Consider the following 18,820-nt stretch of genomic DNA (forward strand, 5'->3'; position numbering starts at 1 on the left):
GACATGTATACATGTATTGTATTTAATTTATACTCTAACATATTTAACATGTATTGGTCGACCTGCCAATGGGGGGGGGGAGAGAGGGAAAATTGGAAAAAAAAAAGTTTTGGCAATTGTTAACGTTGTAAAATTACCCATGCAAATATCTGGTAAAGAAAAACTATTATTATTTTTAAAATGTGGTTTCTGCCCTCAAGGAACTTACAGTTTCTTAAATGGGTTAAGGCAAGCACATTAATTACTGTGATGAAGTTAAAACCCTTCTATCTTCAACTGGAGTTCATGGACTTATAAAACTTTGAGAATAGATTTCAGGACAGTCCTGAAGTAAAAGGATACAGTAATCCAGTGTTTAGAACAGTGTTCTGTACACAATAGAAATTTAATAACTGCCAGTTGATTGACTGAGTGGAGAGAAATTATTTTTTACTATTAGTAAAATATTAAATATATTTTTAATGTGTTGCTGCAAACTTGAGTAACTTTTGTTTAAAAGCAAGGTGGTCAACATCCATCCCCCAGCAAAGAACAATTAAGTTGAGAAAACATTTATTTAGGGTTTTCTAGAGACAGGACAGGGCAGGCAGATGTCCAAGTAGATAGAATATCTGGAACCAGAAGGACTAATTTTTGTGAATTCAATTCTGTCCTCAGACATTTACTGGCTGTGTGATCCTGAGCAAGGCACCTCTCCTCTGTTTGCCTCAGTTTCCTCATTTGTAAAATGAACTGGAGAAGGAAATAGCAAATCTCTCTGTATTTGCCAAGAAAATCTCAAATGGGTCCCGAACAATCGGACACGACTGAACAACAGAAGCTCTGAGGCATCTAGCAAAACGTTAGATGAGACGAAACTTCTATTTTGTCGTCCAGGTGAGATAAAGCAACGCTTTACAAGCCTTAGTGGGATGTTTCTCCCTCACTGGCTCAAGCTCGGGATCCCCCAGCGGAAGGAATCCTGTGGCACCGAGCACCCCCGCGACGCGGTGCCCCGCGTTCAGGGGGAAACTTCTGATTTCTGCAGCCCCGCGGCTGCTTCTGGGCTCCTTCCTCTGTGGGAGCTGGGCTTCTCCGGGCAGCCCAGTAGTTCTGCATTTCTTCCATCCTCCGCCTTGGATTCTGCCCCGCTCTGCTTCCTTGATCGCCTCCATACTTTCTCTGGGTTTGCAGCGATCACCCCCAACTCAAGCCAAGGAGTCCCATCCCCTCACCCAGTCTCCTAAAAAGCAGTCGGACAGTGCTGGAGCTCTGAGCGATCTCGCAGCACGCATGCATATATGCACACGCAAGATCATGCATGCACTTCGACATGCATGCACGCATCTTTCCTTTCACGCTGCCCCCGCTTGCTCCGGGCTCCTGTTGTTCCTGCTCTCTGGGGAGTCGGCTCCAGATCCCCCAGCCCTAAGCAGGCCGTGTGTGTGTGTGTGTGTGTGTGTGTGTGTGTGTGTGTGTGTGTGTGTGTGCCTGTGTGTGTGTGCGTGTGTGTGTGCGTGCGTGTGTGTGTGTGTGTGTGTGTGTGTGTGTGAGTGTGTGTGACGTGGGCAGGGGCAGCTCCCACCGCGGTGGTGCAGGGAGGAGCTCGTGCTGCTTTATTAGCGCCCCGCAGGTTGCAATGAGGGAGCAGATTGCAGCTCAGAGAGCCACGGGAGTCAGCGAGGGGCGCTCTCCTTCCTCCGCCCCCCCAACCCCCATCCCGCGCCTCCCGCCCCCGCCCCCGGGTCTGGCTACCTCCCTCCCTCTGCCTTCTTCTCTCCCTCTTTTTTCCTCTCTCCCTCCTGCTAACGCCAGACCCAGGCGTCCTCGGCTCTGCCCGGAGGGACCAGGACTGATTGAAAAGCCCAGGGCAAAACCCAACTGAGCCCAACTGCTTGGGGATCGCGCTGAAAGCCGCCCCTCAGTCTTCTCCTCCTCTTTCCTGACCAGCCTCTCTTCTGTCTTTCTCACTCACTCACTCACTCACTCTCTCTCACTCTCCTTTTTTCTCCTTGCACACTGGGTTTAAGAGCAAAGGGGGGAGAGAAGCTGCAGAGGAGGAGGGGGTGGGGGTGGGGAAGGAGGCTGGGATAAAAGCTCAAATTTCATTTTCGGTGAAGGAAAGCGCAGAAGAGCAAGTCTTTTTTTTTTTATGTTTTCCTTTTTTTTTTTTTTTTTTTTTTTTAAAGAAACTTTTTTTTGGGTTGTTGTTGTTGCTCCCCCTCCCCCGCCCCCTTTTGGGGAGTTTTGCTTTGCCCAAGTAGTTGAAAAGTGAAATCGACTCGTGATGGTCCTCCTGTCCCTTTGGTTGGTAGCAGCTGCTCTGATAGAGGTTAGGACTTCAGCTGATGGACAAGTAAGTGGAACAAACAAACAAACAAACTCAACTCTTCCTCCCTCCCCCCCCTCAAAGAGTTGATTTCTCCTCCCACTTTTAGCTCTCTTTTGCAGGATCCAAAAGTGACGATTGGATCAGGACGGAAGGATGGATGGATGGATGGATGTGTATGTGTGTATGTGTGTGGTATTTCTTTTAAAAACAATTAACTGCATGAGATTTCAGAAAATCTTCCTGCCCACTATGTAATAACCAGAAGAATTATTGGTGGGGGGGGGGGCAAATTTCCATCCACCTTTTGGAAATCTGGGATTCGCCTGCCCCTAAGTGTCAGATCATGAATGAGATCCTAGAGGAGAGTTTCCTTAATTTCTTCCTTTTGCCTCCTTCCGTCCTATCCTGTTTTCCCTGGATTTTCTTTCTCTCGTGATTGTAATCGACGAGGATGGACCCAACAGCCAGTTATACACGTGTGCACGGAGAATCGCTGCCCGGTTTGGGGTTTGACAGATGGGGAGGGGGGCCTGAAAACGTTTCCTGACTTTTACATTTTCTTGCCCCACCACTCTACCCCTGTTCCCTGTTCCCTCTTCTCTCCTCCCTCCTCCGCAGCCCCTTCCACTACAGCTCCTCCTCCTCCTCCCCTCTTTCTAAAAAAAAAACCAAAAAAAAAAAACTAAGTTCTGTTTTCTTTCACCCTCTTTCCCCTCCCCCCACTCTTTGGAGACTCAAGGTGAATGCTGTAAACTTAGATGAGTCCTTGAGCACTCTAAATCGAAGGAAGGAGCTGAGTTTTGTAAATAAAATATGGACAGGAAGACTGTGGTATGCACGCACTCAGGCTTTGCTGAGTGTGCTTCGCGTCTTCCAATCTGCCTACTCTGAGCCAAAGCTATAAGTTAGAGAAACTGATTTGTTGTGATTCTTCCCTGAGCTCAGATCCCGGGAGCTCTGTCCTTTTCCACGACAAATCCCATTCCCAGTGACCTTCAGCAACCCTACCCCCTCTATCATCCCGCCTTTGTAATTTAAACACTTCCTTTCCTGACCAAAATCTTCTTCCTTTTAATCTTTTCAACCTGGCCCAGATTCAGTGATTTTCAGAATACAACATTCAGAGTTAAGAGGACTTAGTTGGGTCCCTGAAGTGGAAGAGTTTGGGTGTGTGTACAATTATGTAAATACATTGACATATGGTTATAGACAATATCATTGAAGAATTAAGGCAGAAAAAAATTGTGACAAGACTTTCACTCAGCATAGTTTTAGTGCCTAGCTAGTTTCTGAAAATCAATACTTGAAAGTAGAAAACTTTCCGGAGAAAATGCTTATTTGACAGGACAGGACCTCAAGTAATTTTTTTCTTTCTTTTTTCTCTTTCCCCTTTCAGGCGGGTAATGAAGGAGTGGTGCGAATAGGTAAGCCCCCTTATTTATTTTCACACAGCAAATCAAGTAAATTCAGAAACTTAGCTTAAAAATGTTTCTGATGGGTATCCTCATATGTAGTTGGAAGTGCTGCCCCCATTCATTAGTTTCCTGAAGATTTCTCTGAATAGTTAGGGTGATAACTTTCCTTCTTTTACTTATTCCTTCCATTTTCCTCCCTTTCTTCTTTTCTGGTTAACAGGGCCTTCTTAAAATTTTAATTGTTATTGTTTTAGTTATTTTATACTCTTTATATATGTGTGAGTATATATGAATTATATGTGTACATATATATTTGAATGTATGTGTGTTTATACGAATATATGTATTATGTATAAACATGTATGTTTGCATGTTGTATACAAGCAGATATATATGTACACACCTATGAATCTTGTTTGCTTATATTTTGTTTGTTTTCCATATTAAATTGTGAGCTCATTGAGAGTAGGTATTGTCTTACCTCATTTTATACCCTAGTTATTAGCACAGAGCCTGGTATATAGTAAGTACTTATTATTATTTATATGGACAGACTGATGATAGGATTCTACAAATCTTAAATTTATCATAAAAGTTTAATTATTATAATATACTCCATTATGAATATTATAGTACCCTTACATGTAACATTATAATTATAATAACTTATTGCTGACATTCTTGCAAGCAAAAGAAAATACTTTCTAGGCAATAAGCAAAACTTTTGTTCATTGTCTTTGGGTAAACATTTTCTGGTAGTTGCTTAGAAAAAAAAATTATCTCTTTGGGTAATGAATTTGCCTCATTGACATAATTAGGAATATTATAGTCACCTTTAAAAGAAGTTATACTTTATGCTGCACATCCATATACACACGCACCCACATCATCCATCATTACACTGTGTGTATGTGTAAAATTACTGATGGGGAGAAGATAAATTCTAACAAATTGTTGCTATTAAAAGATAAAAAAGTGATGAAGAAAAGATAAATTCTTGAAATTTGTTGCTATTAAGAGATAAGGAAGAATTCTACTTGCCTCATTCTTACTTATTAAGTTTGGATCCCTTAGGTCTTTTGTCTTGGACAGTGAGAGCAAGTCATAGATCTTGTGGAGTAGGAAGGAAAGAAAGTTTTTTTGTTTTTATTTTGGCATGTGGACTTTACAAATAATTATTTATAATTTCTTTTTATTTCTAGCCCATATGATTTAGAGATCAGCACATATCTAAGGTCTCTTCAACTTTTTGGTCTATTGATCTTATAAAGGAACTTTTAAAACAACCTATAAAACCAATAATTTCCTCAGCAGGGAATTCCCTTCTATCAATTCACTTTCTGACTTGGTAAGTAGGTTGCCTGAGTGCCTGAGGGAAGGTTCAAGTCTTGCTTCTAACACATAATAATTGTGTGGCCCTAGGCAAGACCTGCAAATTCTCTAGGCAGATCTTAAATTGTCACTCTATCTATGGAAAGAGTTCTTACAAAACTGACATCACAATCTAGGACCAAATATAATGATTGTAAAGTTTACAAAATCATATAATTCAAATTATGAAACACCTTTTGCACAGAATCCCAGCTACATTGATAGTGCAAGTGTTATCATCCTTATTGTACACATGAGGAAACTGAGACTCAGTCTTGACTTGAAATCCAATTTATTTTCTATTCCTACTTCATGATACTTTTGAATCAACTTGGGGACTTAAAAGGTAGTTTTCTTTATTAACTACGAACTAATATTAAAAAACTTTGTATAGAACTTAAGAACAAACCTTTGACTTTAAGAACTTGTTTATAATTCTAAGGAAACACTTCAGTTTAAGTCAACTTGTTTTAGGTGGGACTGGTTCTTCCACAAATTGTCCCAGCTCAGGCTAGAGGCCTGATTTTTACATTATTATCAATAATGGATAGAGATCTGGCCTAGGAAAATGGGAAAACTAGGTTCATCTCTGAACCATACTAATCAAATGAGTGGGTAAGTTTTTAACCTTTTAATAATCAAGGCAAATCCTTAATATTAAAGATTTTTTAAAAGCTGATTTTACAAAAGCATTGATAGAAGGAATTTCCTCATATGGAAGTTCCCTTTAATCATTGTAACCATAGAACCATTTTTATGAATAATAATTATAGCAGTAATTATCCAAGAGCCTGGCTGACTTTTTCCAGGGAAAAGAGGTAGGATTATGGAAAGAGAGAGAATATATATAAGGAAACAGGAAATAGACACAGAGAAAAGAAGTATGTATGCGCTAATGACTTTCTTTGAACATTAAATGTGATAAAATGAATACCTTAATATTTAGAGGTATCTTCTTGCCTAAAAAGGATACATACATACATACATACATATATATATATATATTTCTTTCTACAGAGTTGCTTGAATGACACAATACATAGAGTAATGGGCTTCAGCTCAGGAAGATCTGAGTTCAAATCCTGTCTCAGACACTTATTAACTCTATGATCTTTGTGAAGTCACTTAACTTCTATTTGCCTCAGTTTCCTCAACTATAAAATCAAAATATCACCTACCTTCAAGTCCTTTCCCATCCCTTCTCCTTTCCTTCTGATAGTAATGAGTTGTTGGCTTCTCAGAGATGCCATTGATAGGAAACCTTATATTATATACATTCTTCTAACATCTGAATTGGATCAAATTGTACATTTCTGATTAATTTCTACATAATTAATTGTTAAAGGCACAGCAAAAATTTTTCAGGAATAATAACTATAGAGAACCTGAATTTTATTATCATCCATTTGACCTTTTCAAGTACCTACAGTAGATGGAGGTACTTAATAAATATATTTTAACTTCTGATGTAAACAGAGAGATGACCTATGTTGCTAGGGAAAGGGGGCAGTGTTTCTATCCTTATTCCCATACTACCCTTTGGAAACATTGATTCTTGTCTTGTAGTTGGGTCTGATGTTGCTAGAAACTGAGCTTCTTCAAATGACTCAGATTTCCAATCATGACCCATTTCTCCATCTCCATCTCCATCAAAGACAAATGCACATCTGTGTGCTTTCACATGACTAATCTAATCCCTCCCTTCTTCCAAAAAGCCTTTCATTTCTGACTCATGAGATGGAATTGTGGGCTTCTTGGGGGGTAATTATGGGTACTCTTGCTGACTCTCCTTATTGGGTAATGAAGATAAGCTCTGGTGACACACAAAGTTTGGGACATCTGAGCATGCTATAAAAACTGGAGAACCTGCCAAAAAATCTCTCTGATTACTACCTTTCTTCTTCAGGAACCACACTGGGGTTGCTGTGAGTTATTTTTGGGGAAAACATGGCCAAGATTTATTGTAGTGGTGACCATTCCTCCCTATCATATTCAACACCTCCCTTCCCTCTGCTATGGATATGAATGGGACATATTGATCTTTTTCTGGTTGGATTTAGTTCTACATTTTCCTGGTTTTTTTTTTCCTTGCCATTCTTCCCTGTCTCCATCATGGTGTTAATACCATCTTCTGACTGCTCATTTGTCCTGAATTTCTTTTGATAATTTTAAAGTCTGCTTGATCAAACAACAAACATGATACAATAAAAATTACCATGATGATGAAAATGATGATGATAATTGGCATTTATAGCAGAGATAGCTAAGTGGTTTAGTGGATAGACTGCTGGGCCTGGAATTGAGTTCGAATCCAGCCTCAGATACTAGCTACCTAATTCCAAGCAAAACACTTAACCTCTGTTCTCTTCAGTTTTCTCTATTGTAAAATAGATAACAGCACTTATTTCTCATTGTTGAGATATTTATAAAATGATTAGTCTAGTTTCTGGGACATAGTAGGTACTTAATAAATGCTTGTTCCATTCTATCCCATCCCAGACTTTAAGGTTTATGAAATGCTTTTTGGATATTATCTCATTTGATTTTCATAACCATTCATCGGGGTAGTGCTTTTATCATCTCATTACAGATAACGAAATTGAGCCTGAGAGATTTAGTTAGGAGTCACAAAATGACTGTTTAAGATAGGACACAAACTCTTTTCTTCTTGATTCCAGTTATATGTAGTTAGGTGAATACTCAAAATGATCTGAAGCCTTCTCTTCTTCTCTCTGGTTTACTTCCCTACAAAATGCAATGTTGATAACATTTCACAAGTGATTGCCCAAAGATGGGTCCAGTTTGAGGGTCATTAAGCTTCTAATTTTAGTTTCTTCGACTGTATATCCTCAATCATTCAACAAACCTCTTTTAAATTCCTTCTGCTTGCAAAGTACTGAACTTTGAATCATTTTCCAAGGTATGGGAAATAAAATAGTTGGATATTCAAATTAGTTCCATTTGTTATCAATTTGTATTGAGGTGTTTGATGGATGGTAAAGTTGAAATTATTGACTGAATGATGGCTTAAAAAATATCTTAGGACTTGAATCATTTATGGTGTTGAATTTCCTATAGCCAAAGAGAACTAAGCAAATATTTGCCATGGTCATTTATTACATTCTGTTATTACATGCTTTAAGTTTTTTATATATGATATTTATATAGCATATTATCAGCATGAACTTTCTTTTTCCTTTATCATTGAAGTATTCCACCCCCATGATTTTGATGCACCCCAGCTTCTTTCACTTCTGTGTCTCAAGTAACTATGGTAAACCTAATCCTGGAATCCTAGGACTGGAACAAACCCCCAAGGTCACTTTGAGCCTTTCCCTGCTTTTAGGCAGGGCTGATCAGCCTTTTGACTGAGGGTAGCCAGCCCAAATTATCTTGAAAATCCATTAGGGGCAATTCTAGGTTGCCTGGTAAAATCATCAGTGGTTCAGATAGGAAGAACTTGGCTATTCTCCTAGGAATGCATGTGTTGCCAATGATGACCTGAATTTGGGACCCTAGCTTAATTTCTCAAAGTAGAATGCCATCAGCATCAGTCTTGGAAGCCACTCCATGGTCTTCTTTTGTCTGATAACCAGGTTATCTTTTCCCCTTTGGTGATATACTGCCTGCTACATAATTATGGTAGTATAAAAGTTTTTGGCATTTGGTTTTTTTTCCAAAACTTTTTTTGGCCTTGGCATACCTAAGGCTGATAATTGTAGTATGTCACAGAGATTACAAATTTTAATTCTATTTTTTTCCTCCTGAAAGTTGGGACCAATTAACCATTTAGACAGATTTCTATTTTCTAACTATCCATTATATCTATCTATCTATCTATCTATCTATCTATCTATCTATCTATCTATCTATATGTGTGTATGTATACATACCCACACACAAACATATACATGTATATAACTTTATTGCTATTAGAAGGTTCAATTCCTCCTTAAAATAGATTTATGTTCCTCAGAATGTGGATAATGAATTTCTTGACTTAGTAACCTCAGTTGACATGTAATTAATTTAGTTTCATTTCTCAGATGCTTTCAGAGTACTTTGATGACTTGCTATAAATTCTTGAGAAGACAGTCTAATGTTTTGTGGTAAAATTGTAATATATTGTTCATAAACATGATTATTGTGGGTTCAAGATGAGAATTTATACAAATTTGGCCCCATTTGAGCTGCAGGCTTATTTAAAGGTTTTATCTGATAATTAGAAAGACAGGAAAACACATAGAGGTTGAAATGACTTTTAGTGTGCTGCAATGTCAATGAAGAAAAGGCTGTGGACCAATAGGAAATCACTTCTTTGACAATTTCTAGCGGAGAGTTAACATACATGGCCATGTCCTGCATATTTGAATACATTAAAGGAGAAGCAACTTCTTTAGCTCTTTTTCTTTCTTTCTTTTTTATTATAGTTTTTTTATTTACAAAACATATTTATGGGTAATTTTTTCAACATTGACCTTTGTAAAACCTTCTGTTCCAGATTTTCCCTTTCTTTCCCCCACCCCCTTCCCTAGATGGCAGGTAGTCCAATTCATGTTAAATATGTTAAAATATATATTAAGTCCAATATATGTATACATATTTATACAGTTACCTTGCTACACAAGAAAAATCAGATCTAGAAAGAAAGAGAAAACCTGAGAAGGAAAACAAAAATGCAAGCAAACAATAACAGAAAGAGTGAAAAAGCTATGTTGTGGTCCACATTCAGTTCCCACAGTCCTCTCCCTGAGTGTAAATAAATGGCTGTCTTCATTACTAAACAATTGGAATTGGTCTGAATCTATCCACTATTGAAGAGAGCCATGTCCATCAGAATTGATCATTATATAGTCTTGTTTTTACCATGTACAAATGATCTCCTGGTTTTGCTCTTAGCACTTAGCACCAGTCTCTCCAAACCTTCTCTGAAATCATTCTGTTGGTCATTTCTTACAGAATAATAATATTCCATGACATTCATATACCATAATTTATTCAGTCATTCTCCAATTGATGGGCATCCATTCACTTTCCAGTTTCTATAAAAAAGGCTGCCACAAACATTTTTATACATGTGAGTCCCTTTCCCTCCTTTAAGATCTCTTTGGGATAGAAACCCAGTAGTAACACTGGGTATGCACAGTTTGATAACTTTTTGAGCATAGTTCCAAATTGCTCTCCAGAATGGTTGGATTCATTCAAAGTTCCTCCAACAATGTGTCAGTATCCCAGTTTTCCCACATCCCCTCCAGCATTTATCATTGTCTTTTCCTGTCATCTTGCCAATCTGAGAAATGGTTGAATCACTTTACAGTTCCACCAACAATGTAGTAGTATCCCACTTTCCCCACATTCCCTCTTAGCCAATCTGAGAGGTGTGTAGTGGTATCTCAGAGTTGTCTTAATTTTCATTTCTCTGATCAATAATGATTTGGAGCACCTTTTCATATGACTAGAAATAGTTTCAATTTCTTCATCTGAAAATTGTTCATATCTTTTGACTATTTAGCAATTGGAGGATGGCTTGATTTCTTATAAATTTGAGTCGATTATCTCTATATTTTGGAAATTAGGCCTTTATCAGAACTTTTGAATGCCAAAATGTTTTCCTAGTTTATTGTCTTAGCTTCTAATTCTGTCTGCATTAGTTTTGTTTGTGCAAAAGCTTCTTAACTTGATGTAATCAAAATTTTCTATTTTCTGATCAATAATGATCTCTAGTTCTTCTTTGGTCAGAAATTCCTTCCTCCTCCACAGGTTTGAGAGGTAAACTGTCCTATGTTCTTCTAATTTATTTATAATATTATTCCTTATCCCTAGATCATGAACCTATTTTGACCTTATCTTGGTATACGGTGTTATGTGTCGGTCAATGTTTGGCTCTGTTTCTATGTTTTGAAAGTTTTTGATTTAATATAGCTTGTAGATCAGTTTCTCTAACAATCCATTGAAAGCATAGTTTTAAAATGATTTTTTTTGTTCTCATTTTTTCAAGAAGTTCAGATAGTAATAGTCCTGGAATAAATTGATGTCCTGATAGAAACATTCAATGAACATTGCTGAAATGGATGGTACAAACACATTCTGGAAACAACTCCATAACAGACAGGAATGTTTCCCACAAGGTCTTTTTAGCCAGACTTTTATGCTTCAAAAGCTTTTCATTCCATGTAGGTTGGAAACTGAGGTTTGGGACAGTGACATCTATTCAACCTTATGAAGTTTTTCTGATTCATTGTTATGTATGTAATGTCATTGATGGACCCAACTTGTATAGACTTCTTGCAGTGATGCAGATCAGACATTTTCTCCATTCTCTTTTCTTATGAATTTGTTCTGTTTCTTTCTCAAGAAATCAACGTTTCTGATTGATATCTAAATGCTTATTTTGGTCATTGTGCTACATTAAATGTTTGATTTTCAATTACTAATTTTTACATAGCACCCATTATGTGCCATTCTAATGGGGGAGATAAGTCCATATGCATATATCTTACAAATATGAAATAAATCCAAACCAGTGGATTTGTAGTTTAGGGAGGGAGGGCACTACCAAAAAAGGCTTTATACAGAAGATACTGCTTGAGCTACATTTTAAAGAAAGTCAGAGGAATTCTTTGAGGTAGAATTAAGGAGGCACAAATGCCTCGTGTGCAAACACATAGAGATGGAAGATGGGATGTTGTGAGTAAGAATTCAGTATTGTCTCCAGAGCTCAATTTCATGTTCATAAAGTGTTCATAAAGAATGCCTTGACATCTACTTTTCAGGGACCATGAAATCCTCCTCTGGACATCACTGTGATTAGCATTCCCCTATTTTGAGCTTGCTGCCCCAAGCATGGATCATAGGTTGACCTTTAAGGAGGAAAACTAGGAGGATGATGATATGAATTAACATGATTGTTATTGAGGAAGGAGGCAAGCAGTTATTAAAATTATGTGTCAGACAATGTTCTAAGTGCTTTACATAAGTTATATTATTTGATTCTTACAACAATCATAGGGAGTAGGTGCTATTGTTAACTCTGTTTTATAAATGGGGAAACTTGAGGCACACCATGGTGAAGTGGCTTGCCTAGGATCATATAGCTAGAAAATGCTTAAGGAAAGATTTGAATTTAGGCTTTCCTGATTCCAGGCTCAAGGTTCTACCTAATACACTATCTATTTGCCAAATAATTTTTATTTGGATAACTTTTAAAAATTTAATTGGAATCTTTTGAATCTAAACTTTCCTACTTATATTTGTGGGATCTTGGGTAAGATATATTTCTATAAATCAGCTTCTTCATCTACAAATCTTAGAATAGGAAATTTCTAAAGACTCATTTTTTTTTTGGATAGTCCTTTCTCCCCCTTAGGATAATTTTATTGATATTTTTTGACCAGGTCTATATTTCCCAATATATCCATTTCTTATAACATAGACTAAAAAAAATTGGAAAAAAGCATCCAAGAAAACTAAACAGTGCATTAAATAATCTGACATTATCAACAGGATTCCACTCTCATAGTTCTCTACCATTGCAAGGAAGGGATATGAACACATGCCAGTGTATGTATGGTGCTTTCTCATAGCTCTTCCTTGGAGTCATATTTGGCAGCATTGTTTTGATTGTTTTGCTGTTGGTTGTAATTTCATTGTTGTAATCATTATATGTATAGTTTCCATGTTGACCTTTACTTTGCATCAGTTCATATAAGTGTTTTCATATTTCTCTGTATTTGTCATATTTGTAATTTCTTACAGCACAATCACAGGCAGTTATATTCATGTACCACAACTCTGATTAAACATTCTGTAATCTATGGATAGTTACTTTGTTTCCAGTTCTTGCTTCATAAGAAATGCAATTCTCTCAATTATCTCTTATGTATGTGTGTATACATAATATATATATATATATATATACATATATATATATATATATACACACACATATATACATATGTGTATATCCTTATCTATCTAGTTATTCTTTCTGCCTTTGAGTTTTTTTGGGAATATATCTGACAATGGAATTAGAGTCAATATGTATCAATATTTTAGCTTTTTTTTATAAAAAAATTAATTCTAAATTGTTTTCTAACATGGTTGAACAAATCATAGCTCTGACGATAATATATTCTTGTTCCTGTCTTTCCCTAGCCTTTCATTAATGGTTCTTGTTTGTCATCTTTCCCAATTTGCTGATGAAATCTTAGTTGTGTCTTGATTTGGAACTCTTTCATGTATTTAATAATTTAGAATTTTTATTTTGAGAAATTTTTTTAAATTTTTTATTATATATATATTTTTTATAATATTATCCCTTGTATTCATTTTTCCAAATTATCCCCCCCTCCCTCTATTCCCTCCCCCTGATGACAGGCAATCCCATACATTTTACATGTGTTACAATATAGTCTAGGTACAATACATGTGTGTGAATATCATTTTCTTGTTGCACAATAAACATTAGAATCCGAAGGTACATGCAACCTGGGCAGACAGATATTAGTGCTAACAATTTACATTCACTTCCCAGTGTTACTTCTCTGGGTGTAGTTATTTCTGTCCATCATTGATCAACTGGAAGTGAGTTGGCTCTTCTTTATGTTGAAGATTTCCACTTCCATCAGAATACATCCTCATACAGTATTGTTGTTGAAGTGTACAGTGATCTTCTGGTTCTGCTCATTTCACTCAGTATCAGTTGATTTAAGTCTCTCCAGGCCTCTCTGTATTCCTCCTGCTGGTCATTTCTTACAGAGCAATAATATTCCATAACCTTCATATACCACAATTTACCCAATCATTCTCCAACTGATGGACATCCATTCATCTTCCAGTTTCTAGCTACAACAAAAAGAGCTGCCACAAACATTTTGGCACATATATGTCTCTTTCCGCTCTTTAGTATTTCTTTGGGATATAATCCCAGTAGTAGTGCTGCTGGGTCAAAGGGTATGCACAGTTTGATAACTTTTTGGGCATAATTCTAGATTGCTCTCCAGAATGGCTGGATTCTTTCGCAACTCCACCAGCAATGTATCAGTGTCCCAGTTTTCCCTATTTTGAGAAATTTTTATACAAAATTTAAAACTTTGATCAAAACCTTTGGTGCAAAGATTTTTTTCCCTCCTCATTGACTGCTTCCCTTTTTATCCTAGTTGTGTTGCTCTTGATTGTATAAAACTTATTGATTTCATGGAAACAAAATATCTATTTGTAGTCCATGAGTTTGAGCTATTTTCTCAGGGGTAGCCCTGAGGAACATGGTAGGATTTGTTATTGAATGCTACAGGTTCATAAGTGTCTACTGGTGTGTTCCCTACTATATTTAATAACTTATTTAATTTAATAAACCAAATTCAATTATCTCTCAGAAAGGGACATTTTTCTAAGGTAGTAGAAAAGGTAAGGTATATTCTAAGGTAGTTTATTTGAATAACCCTTGCTCCTCCAAAGTCTCTGTCATACTCTTCTATAAATATATACAGATTTCAAAGTAACATGGATCCAAGCTAAGAAATCAAACTAACAAAGGGATAATTCTTACCTCTTGGAAGCCCTTTTGTTAACATTTTCAAAATGTTCCCCTAGCTTTTCTATTGGATTCTTTGTGGTGCTTTGAATCCTCACCTAATCTATCCTTGGCTTTTAATACATATGCTGCCTTCAGATGATTTGGGGAAACCTGCTAGTGGAGGGTTGAAAAGTGTCCTTGGGCAGCTAGATGGTACAGGGGATGGAACCATGGACTTAAAATCAGGAAGATTTGAATTTAAAACTGGCCTCGGACACTTATTAGTTGTGAAACCCTGGGCAAGCCATACAAGGTTCCTCTGCTTCATTTCCCTTATCTGTAAAATGGTAATAATAAAAGTACTAACTCCCAGGTTATTGTGAAAATCAGAGATGATCATTGCAAAGCAGTTAACATAGTGCCTGACACATAGGAGGTATTTAAGAAATGCTTTTCTTTTGGTCTCTCTTTTCTTTATCTCTGTTTGTTTCTGGCTCCCTCTTTCTCTTCTCTCCTTCACTACCCACCTTTTCTCTTCTTTTTCCTCTGAAAGGTCCAGAGCTCTTTATCTCCATCATCTAATCCATTCTAGGAACTTAAGTAGAATGTTCTCTTCCTTGCATTTGCTCAGCTGTCCCAGGTTCTGAATTACCTTCCTCCTTTTTTATATGAGAATCACAGGGTATGATGTCCTTGACCTATCCCAATCTGGATAAATTTCCTGTATCTCATTGAAAAATTGTCGTTTCAAAGAATTCACATATAATGTTCATTTACTGATTCAATCAAGAAATGTCATTCCTTAGTTAATGTACTGGGACTTAGGATCATGTGACTTTAAAGGCGGTAAGATGATTTGATTGATATGCTCAACCTTACTCTTACATATTTTATCTTTTATAATGACCTCAATCTCTTTATCCTCTAGACATAAGTGCAACAGGTACCTGATCTAGATGTTTTATAATTTTTAAAAATCATATAATCTTTAATATTCTGTTTATATTTATTTTGTATAGTATAAAATTATGGTAGCGAGGTGGTGCAGTGGATAGAGTGGGGACTGAGAATTAGGAAGAATCTTCATGAGTTTAAATCCTGCCTCAGACACTTATCAGCTATATGATCCTGGGAAAATTACTTAATACTGTTTGCCTAAGTTTCCTCATCTGCAAAATGTGTGGGAGAAGGAAATGGCAAACCACTCCAGTATCTTTGCTTCAATGGACTTCAAATGGAGTCTAGAAGAGTTGTATGTGACTGAAAAACATTTTCTAAGCAGCCGTCTTCTCCCAGTAGTGAGGTCTTCCTCCCATTCAGTAGCCTAAATTCAAACCTCCTTTTTGCTGTCTTTTAAATTTTTCTACAGCCCATAGCTAGGGTCATAAGTTGGTCTATGTGATGTTTTTTTTCTTTTCCACAATCATTTTCTCTTATGTTTTAAAGTTCTTCTTACATCTTTATTCCATTTTCCTTTTTTATTTTGTGATTTTTTTATATTGTAATTCAATATTGTCTCTGTTTATTAGTAATCAATCTCTACAACATGATATAAATGGCCAACAGGTTATCTATATCTTTTAGATACCACATTTTTATTGGAAAGTTTGACACAGGATTGTTTTACCCCATTGGATTGATTCTCTCCTCCCAGCTACATTAATTTTGTTTGTTCAAAAACATTTTCTTTTTGTGTTATCTATTTTATCTTCTGTAACCCCTTGTTTGGTTAAGAATACATCTCCTACCTATTGCTATGACATGTATATGATAGTCTTCTCAGAATAATCTTTCATATTAAGGTTACATATCCTTTTAGAATGTGTTGTGGAATATGGTGTAAGATGCTGATTTGAACCAGACTATTTCCTGGTTTTCCTCAAGTTCACCACTGTTCCTTAACGATGTACCCTTCTCATTTGTCATTTACATTTTGGTAACTCATTTCATGGGCTTTATCAGAAGAACTCCTCAATATAAAGTTGTCCAACTCCTTTTTATAGGAAAAGAAGCTAAGGTCCAACTAAGGTCCTTTTTCAAGGTTACCCAGGTATTAATCCAATTGGGATTGAAACCTACACATTCTAATTCTTTAACCCTATGATCCCCTCTTATATGAAATTGTTTCATTTACTTTATCATTATAAGTATTTATATTTATAAATATATAATATTATATATAAGTATATTATATTATAACAATTTTTCCTTCCATGATAATCTTATTTCCTTCAAATTCAGTATTATTGAACTTCTTGGGGGACATTGTATAGGGAGAGAGATGGAAAAGGAAAATGTGGATGATGTATCATTTGCTATACCATGATATCGAACAAACACAAACAAATATAATTTGAGAGTGAGGAAACTTAGGGGATTGTGCCATACTAAAAAGTTCTGAGAATAGCTCTTGAGACAGCATACTCAATCTTCAAACATGGTCCATTATCTTGATATTTCATATTCAATGTGCCTCATAGATAAACACTTTTAATGGCCCTATGCTTTTTGATGGATAGAATTTTTTTTATTTCAATACAAACAAAAGCTCCTTAGATGCAGAATATATTGGTCTGTCAAGTTTTCTTGCTAACATGGATTCTTACAAGGGAAGTTAGGCACTTGAAGAGATGTTAGCAGCAACACTAAAAGTCAAAAGGTGCCATGATTCCAAAGAAAAGCTGTATTACACATTCATATAGCTCTTTAAATTTTACAGAACACTTCCTTTGCCATCACCCTATTTAATAGACTTATAACAGACATTATTATTTATTATATAGCCCCCTAAACTATAGCATCATTGATTAATGCTCTAATTTAAATTTTCACTATTCTTTCTGGTACTGTAGTGACTCATATTTCATGTGCTTCAAGAAATGCCTCATCTAATCTCAGGAACAGTTTAAAAATGGAAAAAAAAATCTGATTAATTAAAGTTTATAAATAATTACAGATTGAAGAGCCCGTAACTAGACACATAGCAATGTTTTCTTGCTTGTAAGTTTATTGGTACTTCTTTTGAATTGACAGAACTCTGTATCTGATAGGGATCTGAAAAATGCCATAGATTATATAGACATTTTTAAATTATAATGATTTTAATGGGATTTTTTTTCCCCTGGATTCTTATTGCCCCAATGAAATGATCATTTTTTTTTTTTTTTTTTTCTGGCACTGATTATGTTGCTTATTCTTTGCTCTTAAAGAAGACTTTGGAAAGGTGATGTTATAGCTTGTAAATGAATTTGATTTAAGTTAGGCAGGGCTATGCAAAGTCACCAGTTGTACTCTCTCCTCTGAAGCCATGGGGTCCATTGGCAAGATATAGATCAGGACGACTAGAGATGGCCCCTAAATGCTGTAGGGGACCTTGGTCTTTTTAAGCTAAGATCTTTCCCAAGTCTCAATTTGTCTGAGGCAGCATCCATTCAATGATTAAGGATAGGCAAAAATGAGCCTTTTGAGGCAAAAAATGACCTCTTTTATTGAGCAAAAAACCTCCAAACAAACAAGCAAACAAAAAAACAAACAAACAAACAAACAAACAAACAACACAAGAATCTGGGAGGAGAAGATTCTTAGCAACCAAAAATAATTGCTATTTACACCAGGGCCCAAAGGATGACTAAAAGAGTCTTGGGCTGGGACCTAATGTTGGCCTATTAATGAGAGTTGTTTGACTTGGGTTTAAGGCACAATACTTAGAAATAGAGCTCATAAATCCTGATATGTGAAATTTCAGTGATCGAAATTTATATTCCTTTGGATAGTGCACCTGCAGGTAAGAGTATAATTTCTTATGTGGACAGAAGAGGGAGGAGGGAAAGAGAGGAGGAAGAGAAAGAAGGAAGGAAGAAAGGAAGGAAAGAAAGAAGGAAAAAAAGAGTGAGCTATATGAAGAGCAAAGCCATCATTACACTCATTGTTGAAGACTTTTTTTCTGGCATTTATGTCTCCTTGTCAAAGTATTTATCACTTGACATCTGCTGGGTATTAGTTGCCTTATTGATACCATATTGATGATGACAAATTAGTGATAAGAGTTACTTATTGACACTATGTTGATAATGATGGATTGGTGGTAATGGTTGCCTCTTGACACCATGTTATAATAATGGATTGGCAATTGCTGATCAATTCATCATTAGTTCATATACCTCAGATTACCTTTGTACTTGGCCTTCTAAAGCTTATAGATAAAAACAG

At 36.3% G+C, this 18,820-nt stretch overlaps 1 protein-coding gene across 2 annotated transcripts in view; it reads left to right on the top strand.

Moving 5' to 3' along the window:
- The first annotated feature begins 693 nt into the window (after window positions 1-693).
- Window positions 694-18,820, top strand: part of ADAMTS3 (ADAM metallopeptidase with thrombospondin type 1 motif 3) — a 281,852-nt gene continuing 263,725 nt past the window's right edge. Inside the window, exons 1-2 of one of the 2 annotated variants that reach the window (XM_074275098.1) lie at window positions 694-876; window positions 3,708-3,735. In XM_074275098.1, the coding sequence (XP_074131199.1) occupies window positions 847-876; window positions 3,708-3,735 (58 nt within the window). In that variant the 5' untranslated portion in view covers window positions 694-846. Of the gene's footprint in view, window positions 877-2,138; window positions 2,336-3,707; window positions 3,736-18,820 lie in introns of those variants that run through there. The other variant, XM_074275097.1, reaches the window with a different exon arrangement.

Source organism: Sminthopsis crassicaudata, chromosome 6 (assembly GCF_048593235.1).
Source record: "Sminthopsis crassicaudata isolate SCR6 chromosome 6, ASM4859323v1, whole genome shotgun sequence".
Classification (NCBI taxonomy): Eukaryota; Metazoa; Chordata; class Mammalia; order Dasyuromorphia; family Dasyuridae; genus Sminthopsis; species Sminthopsis crassicaudata.